Raw genomic sequence first — 12,536 nt, 5'->3', positions numbered from 1 at the left:
AAGGAAGCCTGTACAGAATAGAAATATTCCAAACATGCATCCCGTTTGCAATAAGGCACTAAAGTAAAACTGCAAAAAATGTGGCAAAGGAATTAACTTTGTCCTGAATACAACGCGTTATGTTTGGGGCATTCTATTTAGATAGTTCACAAAAAAAAAAAAAGGGTGTGAATACTTTCTGAAGTCACTGTAGGTGGTTTATAAACTATCAGGCCAATCCGAAGTGCTCCGATTTAAAAAGAAAACATCAGAGCCAGCACAGGATGGTCAGAAAACCACTGAGTTACCTCCATTACTGCCTAGGCATCAAGTAGAAGAGGTAAATAGGTGTTGCTTACGTTCTCGTTCGGCATCTGGAGGTCTATAGAAAGAAAGGCCTAATGAAACTATGGCTGCCACTTCCAGGATAATCAGTGTTACGTCTTGCAATGCTTCCCAAACTAATTGAAGAAATGTTTTGGGCTTTTTCGGAGGTATTAAGTTCTGCCCGAACACTTCTTTTCTTTTGTCGATGTCTGCGGGCTGCCCACTTAAACCTGGGGGAAAAGAGAGAGATGGAATTAGATTAAGCCAGTGCATTTGTGTTTTTACATTTTCTTAGTACCATTGACATTTATTTTTGACAACCATTACCACAACCACCAACTCTGGAAAATAATGGTAATATCCAATGCCTCATTAACCTCATCGACAACGATGCATGTAGACATTTGGTGAATGAATTAAATGAAAACAGCCAGGACCAGAAAGACAGAATAGATTGAGGTAGGTCAGAGAGCCGTATTCTGTCGCAGGGCTCCTGAAAACAAGCACCCACAGGGCATCAGTGTTTCTGACAGGCCGTGCAGTTCCAAATAAACACACTATAAGACAACAATGCCACCCGGCGACAATACACATTCTACTTCTGCAAAATAAGTCAACCGGAGCTACGCTCTCAGATTTTAAGGGTAGAATTCCAGGATATATAAAAAAATATATATATATATATATAATTGAGGACAGTCAGAAAACCTACATGTTATTAAGACAAATCACACAAGTGACTTTCCCCCGCCAGTGATTGAATAAACAGATTGATAACTGGAGATGCAGTGATAATTTTTACATTCAGACAGTCACAGCAAGGCCCTATCATTATCTCACCTTATTCAACGTGACAAGGCCCGACTGCTCTGTGGACCCATTCATTTGTGTGCACAGAGAGCATTTCGCTTGCCGTGCAGCTCATTCAAATGCCTGCTCTCCACAGGCAAAGGTCAAATTCAAAATACTTTTCATACATTTGATGTGGCTTTTCAACCTATATTTAAGCGTACTGACTGACTGAACTGTGGAGGCAGAGAGTCAGAGGGAGACAGAGAATGACAGAGAGAGAAGAGACTAATCAATAGTGATCTGGGAGATAGATTGGGGGGTTATAAGCAGGCTCTAGGAGCAGAAATAGAGAGCGCAACAGAGAGAGATGAGAGATAGCTAGAGACAGACAGACATGGACTAATGAAGAGTGGGAGACTAGACTGGGAGGCTGTAGGCAAGCTGTAGGGAGTCAGTCGGGAGGCTTAGGCTCCCAGTCTAATGAATGGAGACTGAACAGCAGCAGAAGGGCCAGCAAAGGGCTCACAGAGTCTGCAGGCAAGCAATGACATCACGTGTAGCAGTGGGAAATTAGTCAGCATTGCAGAGCAGCAGTGGGGTGGAGAAGGAGAGGAGAGTGAAATATAGAATAGAGAAGGACGAGGAGATTGAAGGATACAAGGGAGGAGAGGGGGCATGCACACCTGCTGAGATACGATTCTCTGCCAGAAGGAGCTGTCAGAATCAACTTTTGAATGTGCTACTGGAACATCCGGTGTAATGTTTCAAGTACAAGAGATGAGGCAATTTGGCCACGTCAAGACCACTCTATTCACAGCATTACATCAATCTCATGGTGGAGATAGCATGCCGGAATTCACCCCACAGAACAACAAGTAGCGAGCAATACACTAGAATATTGCGCTGCTGCTCTTAGCCTACTTACAGCAATTAGCCTATAACGTAAACCCCATGACAGTCATTTGACTGATCGTTTCCAGATCAAAAAAGGGACGTTTTATAGCTGATGTCTATGTATGCATCAAACTGTATCTCGTTATAAATCTATATTACTGCGTGTGTGTTTACATGTTAAAGTAGTGTGTCGAGGGGCAGCCAGTCAGCCAGCCAGGGAGGGAGGTATAATGCAGTCTTCCCTCTCTCTCCCCCAGTGTGTTTGCGCGCGCGGGGATGAGGTGCTGCTGGTGATGACTCACCATTTACAGCACGATCAAAGGCTAAGGTTTATCGTGCTGCTGCCGCACAGCTCTCTAGCCGGCTGTCCTTCACAGTCTGTTTTGATTCATTACCAGCCTCTAATGAAAGCACGCTGACAGCTAATACTCGCTCCATTTTCCACAATCCACCGCTTTCTCCCCCCCCCCCCCCCCCCCCCCCCATCTCCGCATTAGTGAAATAAACATTAGTGACAAGAGAATGATTAAGGCAAGAGGACGTATGACAAACAAAAGGTTAAAATCATGTTAGCGTTTGAATCATTTAGCTATTTGAAAGTCCATCACCAGTCACCCGTGCGACTATTCATTAACTCTTTAATAATCAACTTGTCCCCGCTTAACCCCTCCAAGTACTGTCCTATTCTCCCTACACTGTGGTTTAAAATTAGCCCTCTGGACTTTACTCGTGGTGCAGGTGGTAAAATGATTTGGGCAAAACAGCCATGGATACATGATCTCTGCAGACAGAGAGTGGAGACATCTAGAAGTCTACGGAGGAATAGCTTCCCCTAGCAGGCGTCCAGCTTTATAACAAACCTGCTACTACTAGTACAGTGTAAGTCCTCCAGCAGCCCCAACAGTACACATTTTGGTTGTAGACCGGCACAAACATACCTCATTCAACGCTTGATGATTAGTTAACAAGATAGCGTAGCAGTGCGGTCGTGTTCTCTTGTGTGTCCATGTAAATAGCCAGTTTTTTGTATTTTATTTTTACGTATATATTTCCCTATCACACTTTTCATCCTTCTACTAAATATACTTTCTTGCAACCCGCCTCACTCAATGTGGAACGGATTCTATTATTTACTCACCTTTATCTAGAATCTCCAGTTGAAACTAGCCAGCCAGCTAACTGGCTACTTGCTATTAGCCACCGTTAGCGGTTTTTACCCAGAACATCAGATTTTCTGCCGGAATAACTGAATCACTGGACCTTAACACCGGATCTAGCTAGCCGCAACCGAATGGATGTCGCTGTAGGCTAATCACCACTGCCCCCGTAGCACCATTTAGCCTTGAGCTAGCCCCGGCTATCTACCGCTCTGTCTACCGGACGAGAGTAGCCAGCTAACCAGCTAACTAGCTACTCACTATTAGCCACCGTTAGCGGCTTTTTCTCCATTGTCCGTGGCCTGCACTACCTACCAGCCAGCTCTAGTCTGGACTATTATCGGCCAGTCTGCACTGTCTGCACAGCGAGTTATCGACCCAGAACCTATCGGATTTTCTGCCGGAATCACTAAATCACTGGACCTTTAACACCTGATCATCGCAACTAGCTAGCTGCAACCATATGAACGTTGTTGTTGGCTACTTAGCCTTGAGCTAGCCTTGAGTCAAGCACATCTCCTGGCTATCTACCTCTCTGTCAACCGGACGGGACCTCCTAGAGTCGACACGGAGCCCTGCCGATCCATCACGACTGGTCTGCCGACGTAATCGTCTGTGGTTTCAACAGGCTTCCTGTTGCGACGACCACGAAGATCCATCTGCTAGCCCGGCTCGCTAGCACACGCAAACTACAACCGTGCTTCCTGCTCGCTGTGCTGAAGCACCAATTTAATCTGCTCTCGGACTCACATATTGCTGTTCACTGGACCTTATGATCACTCAGCTGCACAGCTGATGCCTGCTGGACTGTTCCTTTACACGGTACCCTGTCCTGTTTATTCTGTTTAGCCTCAGCCCAAACTTTCATCACCATTACCAGTTGTTGTCTTAGCTCTCTCTAATAACACCTGTGATTGCTTTATGCCTCTCTCCCATTTCAATATGCCTTGCCTATTGCTGTTCCAGTTAGTTCTTATTATACAATTTCACTGTAGAACCCCAAGTCCCTCTCAAACTGCCTCAAATAGTTCCTTTGTTCCACCCCCCATACACGCCGAGACCGGCTCAATCGGTGCCTCCAGTGATGCTCTCTCTTTCATTGTTACCCAACGCTTTACCTCCACTGTACTCATATCCTTGTCTGTACATAATGCCCTGAATCTTTTCTACAACGCCCGGAAATCTGCCCCCTTTATTCTCTGTACCCAACGCACTAGAAGACCAGTTCTTAAAGCCTTTAGCCGTATCCTTATTCTAGTCCTCCTCTGTTCCTCTGGTGATGTAGAGGCTAACCCAGGCCCTGCAGCCCCCAGTATCACTCCTACTCCCCAGGAGCTATCATTTGTTGACTTCTGTAACCGTAAAAGCCTTGGTTTTCTGCACGTTAACATCATAAGTCTACTTCCTAAGTTTGAGTTATTCACTGCGTTAGCACACTCCGCCAACCCTGATGTTCTAGCAGTGTCTGAATCCTGGTTTAGGAAGGCCACCAAAAATTCTGAAATGTCCATCCCCAACTACAACATTTTCCGTCTAGATAGAACTGCCAAAGGGGGTGGAGTTACAATCTACTGTAGAGATAGAGCTCTGCAGGCTATCATACTATCCAGGTCTGTGCCCAAACAGTTTGAGCTTCTACTTCTAAAAATCCTCCTTTCCAGAAATAAGTCTCTCACTGTTGCCGCTTGCTACAGACCCCCCTCAGCCCCCAGCTGTGCCCTGGACACCATATGTGAATTGATTGTCCCCCATTTATCCTCAGAGTTCGTACTGCTTGGTGACCTAAATTGGGATATGCTTAACACCCCGGCCATCCTACAATCCAAACTAGATGCCCTCAATCTCACACAAATTATCAACGAACCTACCAGGTACAACCCTAAATCCGTAAACATGGGTACCCTCATAGATATCATCCTGACTAACTTACCCTCTAAATACACCTCCGCTGTCTTCAACCAGGATCTCAGCGATCACTGCCTTATTGCCTGCGTCCGTAACGGGTCCGCGGTCAAACGACCACCCCTCATCACTGTCAAACGCTCCCTAAAACACTTTAGCGAGCAGGCCTTCCTAATTGACCTGGCCCAGGTATCCTGGATGGATATAGATCTCATTCCGTCAGTAGAAGACGCATGGTTGTTCTTTAAAAGTAATTTCCTCTCAATCTTAAATAAACATGCCCCATTCAAAAAATACAGAACTAAGAACAGATATAGCCCCTGGCTCTCCTCAGACTTGACTGCCCTTGACCAGCACAAAAACATCCTGTGGCGTACTGCATTAGCATCAAATAGCCCCCGCGATATGCAACTTTTCAGAGAAGTCAGGAAGTAGTTAGGAAAGCAAAGGCTAACTTTTTCTAACAGAAATTTGCATCCTGTAGCACTAACTCCAAAAAGTTTTGGGACACTGTAAAGTCCATGGAGAATAAGAGCACCTCCTCCCAGCTGCCCACTGCACTGAGGCTAGGAAACACTATCACCACCGATAAATCTACAATAATCGAGAATTTCAACAAGCATTTTGCTACGGCTGGCCATGCTTTCCACTTGGATACCACTACCCCGGCCACCAGCTCTGCACCCTCCGCTGCAACTTGTCCATCCCCCCCCCCCCCCCCCCCCGCTTCTCCTTCACACAAATTTAGACAGCTGATGTTCTGAAAGAGCTGCAAAGACGATCTGGACCCTTTCTTTCTAAAACTAGCCGCCGAAATTGTCACAACCCCTATAACTAGCCTGTTCAACCTCTCTTTCGTAACGTCTGAGATCCCCAGAGATTGGAAAGCTGACGCGGTCATCCCCTTCTTCAAAGGGGGTGACACTCTAGATCCAAACTGTTACAGACCTATATCCATCCTGCCCTGCCTTTCGAAGGTTTTTGAAAGCCAAGTTAACAAACAGATCACCGACCATTTCGAATTCCACCATACCTTCTCCGCTATGCAATCCGGTTTCCGAGCTGGTCACGGGTGCACCTCAGCCATGCTCAAGGTCCTAAACGATATTATAACCGCGATCGATAATAGACAGTACTGTGCAGCAGTCTTCATCGACCTGTCCAAGGCTTTCGACTCTGTCAACCACCGCATTCTTATTGGCAGACTAAATAGCCTTGGTTTCTCAAATGACTGCATCGCCTGGTTCACCAACTACTTCTCAGATAGAGTTCAATGTGCCAAATCGGAGGGCCTGTTGTCTGGACCTATGGCAGTCTCTATGGGGGTGCCACAGGGTTCAATTATTGGGCCGACTCTTTTCTCTGTGTATATCAATGATGTCGCTCATGCTGCTGGTGACTCTCAGATCCACCTCTACGCAGACGACACCATTTTGTATACATCTGGCCCTTCATTGGACACTGTGTTAACAAACCTCCAAACGAGCTTCAATGCCATACAACACTCCTTCAGTAGCCTCCAATTGCTCTTAAACACTAGTAAAACTAAATGCATGCTCTTCAATCGAACGCTGCTGGCACCCGCCCACCCGATTAGAATCACTACTCTCGACGGGTCTGACCTAGAGTATGTGTACAACTATAAATACCTAGGTGTCTGGTTAGAATGTAAACTCTCCTTCCAAACTCACATTAAGAATCTCCAATCCAAAGTTAAATCTAGAATCGGCTTCCTATTTCGCAACAAAGCCTCCTTCACTCATGCTGCCAAACATGCCCTCGTAAAACTGACTATCCTACCGATCCTTGACTTCGGCGATGTCATTTACAAAATAGCCTCCAACACACTGTAGTCTATCACAGTGCCATCCGTTTTGTCACCAAAGCCCCATATACTACCCACCACTGTGACCTGTACGCTCTTGTTGGCTGGTCCTCACTACATATTCGTCGCCAAACCCACTGGCTCCAGGCCATCTATAAATCACTGCTAGGCAAATCCCCGCCTTATCTTAGCTCATTGGTCACCATAGCAACACCCACCCGTAGTATGCGCTCCAGCAGGAATATCTCACTGGTCATCCCCAAAGCCAAAACCTCCTTTGGCCGCCATTCCTTCCAGTTCTCTGCTGCCAATGACAGGAAACGAATTGCAAAAATCTCTAAAGCTGGAGACACTTATCTCCCTCACTAAGCGTCAGTTGTCAGAGCACCTTACCGATCACTGCACCTGTACACAGCCCATCTGAAATTAGTCCACCCAACTACCTCATCCCCATATTGCTATTTATTTTGTTCATTTGCACCCCAGTATCTCTATTTGCACATCATCTCTTGCACATCTATCATTCCAGTGTTAATACTAATTGTAATTATTTTGCACTATAGCCTATTTATTGCCTTACCTCCATAACTTGCTACATTTGCACAAACTGTATATATATATTTTCTGTTGTATTTTTGACTTTATGTTTTGTTTTACCCCATATGTAACTCTGTGTTGTTGTTTTTATCGCACTGCTTTGCTTTATCTTGGCCAGGTTGCAGTTGTAAATGAGAACTTGTTCTCAACTGGCTTACCTGGTTAAATAAAGGTGAGAAAAAAAAAAGTTGAATCAGGTGTGCTTGTCCAGGGCTACAATAAAAATGAGTACTGTTGGGGTTACTGGAGGAATGGAGTTGGAAAACACTGCAGTAGACTATAGACCAGGGTTCTCCAACCCTGTTCCTGGAGAGCTACCCTCCTGTAGGTTCACTCCAACCCCAGTTGTAACTAACCTCATTCAGCTTATCAACCAGCTAATTATTAGAATCAGGTGCACTAGATTAGGGTTGGCGTGAAAAACAACAGGACAGTAGCACTACACAGCTGATTCAAATAAGCAACTCATCAAGCTTTGATTATTTGAATCAGCTGTGTAGTGCTATAGACAGTAGTTGATGGAAGCAAGATACGTTTTCATTCTGACAATCTTGCCCTAACAATTAGGAAACATACTTGTGTTCCATCGGCATTCTGCGCAAAGTCTACCAGAGATGCTGTGTCAAAGACATAGCCTTGGTTTCAAAAGAGAACAATACTAGCAAGACTGACACAGCTTAAAAGTACAGGTAGGGTCAAAAACAAAACATCATGAAAATCACCAATAAGACAACCCCAGAAGTGAGCAATCAACTACCCTGCTGAAGGGACTTTAACGCCAGAGATTACAACAGGTAAATCAATCTGCAGGCAGACGAGATCAATATCACCAGATAAATGTAGTGGCACCCAAAATACGTCTACTCTGAAGTTCGAACAATAGTGAAAGAATGAGCGGGCAATCTGAGAAGATTCAGGGATTGCATAGCTTTCAGAAATCTGCATTTTGAAAACGCAGACCATCAATATCTGCATTTTAAACTATTTCACCAGCGTTTTATATTGAAACTCAGTGTTTTTTTTGCTTCAATAGTGATTAGGGGTGAGCAACTATAGTTCACACAAAACAGTGCACACATTCAGCAGAAAATGGCTTCATTATCATCAGATGACAACCGAAGTGCAACGCTATTTTGGCTAGCAGCCACACGTATATTAGTTTAGAACGAAAAAGCAAGGTCTTTTTCGCAAAAACAATGTATGGCCATCATATTTCTAATGTTTATCATAGAAAGAATGTAGCCAGTTAATCTTGCATTTACTGGAGAAAATAACACAGGGAGAAGTAGCTACACGTCAGTCGGAGCACTGTCTGCTGATAGAATGGTAGTTCCTTTATGTGGGAAATTGATTGGTCTGACGATGAGAGCCAAGATTTCTCATCCGAGTGGAGAAGCGCAACTAAAGCACAAAATTAGTCTGAAGCCCAGCAGAAATGACAATAAGAAGCATTACAAAACGCAGCAAGATTTCTTATGTGTTTTCTTTTTTTTCTGTGTGAAAAACACAATTATGCATTAACGCGACCCCTAAGATTGTCAATAATATTGTTGCTCAGGGGCAGAGTTATTTGAAATTCAGCTTATGCAGAATAATGTGGTTAAGGGACAGAAGAACAGTCTGTTCAGTGCTGAAATAATAGGTGGAAACATCCTTGCGAATTATGTTACTGGCTCTAGTAAGAGGGGAAAGATTGTGGTTACAGTGTAGAAAATAGCCTTGTGGAGGTCTGGTGGGTACATATAGTATTCTGGGCTAAATATAGTGTGACATTCAAGGGTTGTAGGAAGGCCTGCTCCCTTTAAAACAAATTTCAACGCTGTCCCTAGTAATGGTGTAACCAGTAAAGAAAGCAGATTTTCCAAATAAAAGCTGGAAGTCGTCAAAAGATTTGTGAAAGGACTGGGCTTTAGAATGGAGAAATAGCCTACTAACTAATTAGCAATCCTCTTTCGATTGTCAAGCTGGCAGTAATCTTAAATGACGGCTTAATTTCCTGGCCAATAGTGAATGAGCTGATTGAAATACATGTGTCAAAAACTCTGGGGCACCCAGCCAAGTAGTGGAGCTGCTGCACTGCACACGCTGTGGAGGAAACAATGTGGAGCTACTCTAGCTTATCAGGGGCAGGGTGTCATGTCAAAATGTTCCCAATTTTCACGTTCTGATTGTTTTGACTGTTCTGATCGATTGTGACATGTACATTTCTCACAGCCTGAAAATTGTCACAGTTCAATAATTGCACGCGTCTACTTATGTGGATGGCTGTGCTTGTGCGGATGTCTCCCTCCACACCCTCCCTCACCCTTAATTAGCTAGCTAGCGAGCTAGCATAATTAGTGGTCAAGCTGGTCGAGATGGCTTGTTCTCAGAGGTGTGCAGTTTGATTGTTTGTGTAGCTAAATAAACGATAGCTAGCTAATTAAGGCCGAGGGTGTGGGGTGTGGAGAGACATCCGCACGAGCTCAGCCATCCACATAAGCAGACGTGCGTGCAATTATTGAACTGTGACAATTTTCAGGCTGTGAGAAATTTTACAAAATGACATCACAATCGATCAGAACATGAGAATTAGAATTTAATTGAGAACATTTTCACACTGGGAACATTTTCAAATGACACCGGGAAGGGCACTACAGTGGATGTAAGCTATGGTCACTTGAAAGGAGAGCAAGCTGTGTAAACTCAAGTGTACATTGTCAAATATAGGTGGATGGGTAGAGAATCATTCATTTTCCAAATTAACAAGTTTCTCAGAGGAACGTTCTATCAGAAAAGACTAGCCATCCAAAAAAGTGCAATTAATTATACTGTAAATTCCTGTCAGCGGAAATGAAAGCGATGATTTTAAAGTTTCTGAACATGCACTAGGCCTAACTAAATAGACAGATAACCCTATCTGATCTCATCCCTGTTTATCCTTAATAAAACACCAACTGGCATGACTACTTACATGACATTGTGTCTCTAGCTAGCATACATCAAGACAAAATAAATCTAACAACCACAATATCATACAAGGCATGGCCCTGTACAGATCCCCTGCTTTGTCATTACAAGTTATACAAACTTTACAATTCACCAAAAACATCCAAATACAAAGCTCAACAAATCCTTGCAATTTACACATTTAAACCCCCCCCCAGTTGGAGCTTTACTCTGGCACTTTTGACACTGAGCAGGCAGAACAGAATCCAGCTATGACTAGGCCTAAATACTTCTGGTTGTTAATCATCTTGGTGTTTCAATACTCACTGAAAGGGCAGGAGAGGACAAGTACCATAACTGACTGATCTAGGGCATTTGAGATCATTCAAGCCTCAAGTATGAGCGGTCTTTCTGTTCGGCATTTCAACCGGTTGACACAGATGCTCAGACACATGTGTAGACGATGATCATTGTAAATCTGGTACTGGCACCGACCCTCTATATAGCTTCCATTCTACAGTTTTTTGCTTCCTTTCTTATTTCTCATGTTGGTTTTTTAGTTCTACTCCTTTGATATTGAATAATGCACTGCTGGGAAGGGCCTGCAAGTTAAACATTTCACTGTGCATGTGACAAATAAAACTTGAGACACCAGTCTCAGCTACCGACCCTGCAAAACCTTTTTCAATAAATCACAACAGCTTTGAGCAGATATTCAATCCTTGTACAAAGCCAGGTGTGTGTGGTTCTGATGAAGACCATTGATGGCGGAAAAGTTAATTTTAACTTGAATAAAACAATGCATTTTTAATGGTGAGTGAGTGTTGAGCCTTTTCCTTTTCAAAGAATGTCAGCTATGAATATGAGAAAACCGTTGTTTTTTAAAAAGGATTATGCATGAAAGAATGGGGCAACCATTGTCCAAATCATTGAAATATTGCATATACTATAACATCATGGTATGTTAACTCTAATACAAACCTATCTGATGTTCAAACCAACAAACCCCTCTGCCACATATGAAGTTCAAACCAACAAACCCCTCTGCCACATATGAAGTTCAAACCCACAACCCCCTGTGCCACTTCTGAAGTTCAAACCAACAAATGAATGTGGCACAGGGGTTTGTAGAACCTACACAACCTACAAAACGGATGTGGTACAGGCCATTCATTACTAGCATTGAAACACTGCATGGCACTGACTGTGGTGGATATGCAGTGCCGTTTTAATCTGGGATCAAACCGAAAATCCCCTCCCCCAAGAGTTCAAACCAGGTCATGCCGGCGATTAGGCACAACAACTTCTATGTGGGGACTGGAGAGAGAGCGGTAAACCAATGTATGCAGGAGAGGCTCTACACAAGCAAGTCCCTGATGTAAAGTGACTTGGCACTTTTTCCACACGCTTGGCATGGCCAGATCTGCTGAGTGGACAGAGAGGATCAGCGTCTACACACACAGACAGGATATAAAGCAGACAACAGGGATAGTCCCTGAGGAACGGAACAGTGGTACTGCCTGAACCACCTTATAAAAATAGGATAAATATTGCAGTGGTGGTGGTGACTTATCTATATATATATATATATATATATACATACACACACACACACACACACACACACACACTTAAAAAAGCAGTGCCATTTTTTAAGATTAGCTGCTACACGGACCAAGACATTGCTGGGGAGAGCCCTGAGAGACCTGTGCACCGGCTACAGCAAAAAGACAGACTCTGGTAATTAAGTGTTTTTCAACTCTCGTCTCCAGGGCATGTTGAAAGGGGGATAAAAGCATGCCATGCTGCTGGAAAGCTGCACAACGGAACAGGGTAGCAGACCAGTTCCGGAGATGAGCTCATGTCTTGCCCACACCACAACGTTAAACCAGTTACTAGCCGTGCACACCATCCTGTCCTGTCCCCACATGTGGAACATTGACCTGCAGAGTCTGGTACGGTGCCCAGGCAGACAGCTGGTCTGTCGGAAGCCTCCCTCCGCACATCAGAGGTGAAAAAAAGAGAGCGAGAGCAAGCGAGATACATAGACCCCGGAATAGCTCAAGGCCCGGACCGGGTCAGTGCCACCCTTCCCCGGCCACCTGTCTACTAGGATACCAGCTTTCCAAGGAAGT

At 44.2% G+C, this 12,536-nt stretch overlaps 1 protein-coding gene across 1 annotated transcript in view; it reads right to left on the bottom strand.

Annotated features, from left to right (window-relative positions):
- LOC311115281 (plasma membrane calcium-transporting ATPase 1-like) overlaps nucleotides 1-12,536 on the bottom strand; it is a gene marked incomplete at its 3' end in the record, with an annotated part of 51,393 nt that overhangs the window by 26,944 nt on the left and 11,913 nt on the right. Inside the window, exon 3 of the mRNA XM_084190476.1 lies at nucleotides 339-536. Within this exon, the coding sequence (XP_084046602.1) occupies nucleotides 339-536 (198 nt within the window). The remainder of the gene's footprint in view (nucleotides 1-338; nucleotides 537-12,536) is intronic.

The sequence above is a fragment of the Coregonus lavaretus genome (assembly GCF_964263955.1).
Source record: "Coregonus lavaretus genome assembly, contig: HAP1_SCAFFOLD_1972, whole genome shotgun sequence".
In the NCBI taxonomy this organism is placed as follows: Eukaryota; Metazoa; Chordata; class Actinopteri; order Salmoniformes; family Salmonidae; genus Coregonus; species Coregonus lavaretus.
Note: the sequence above shows the minus strand (reverse complement) of the source record. Positions and strands in the feature narration are given on the sequence as shown.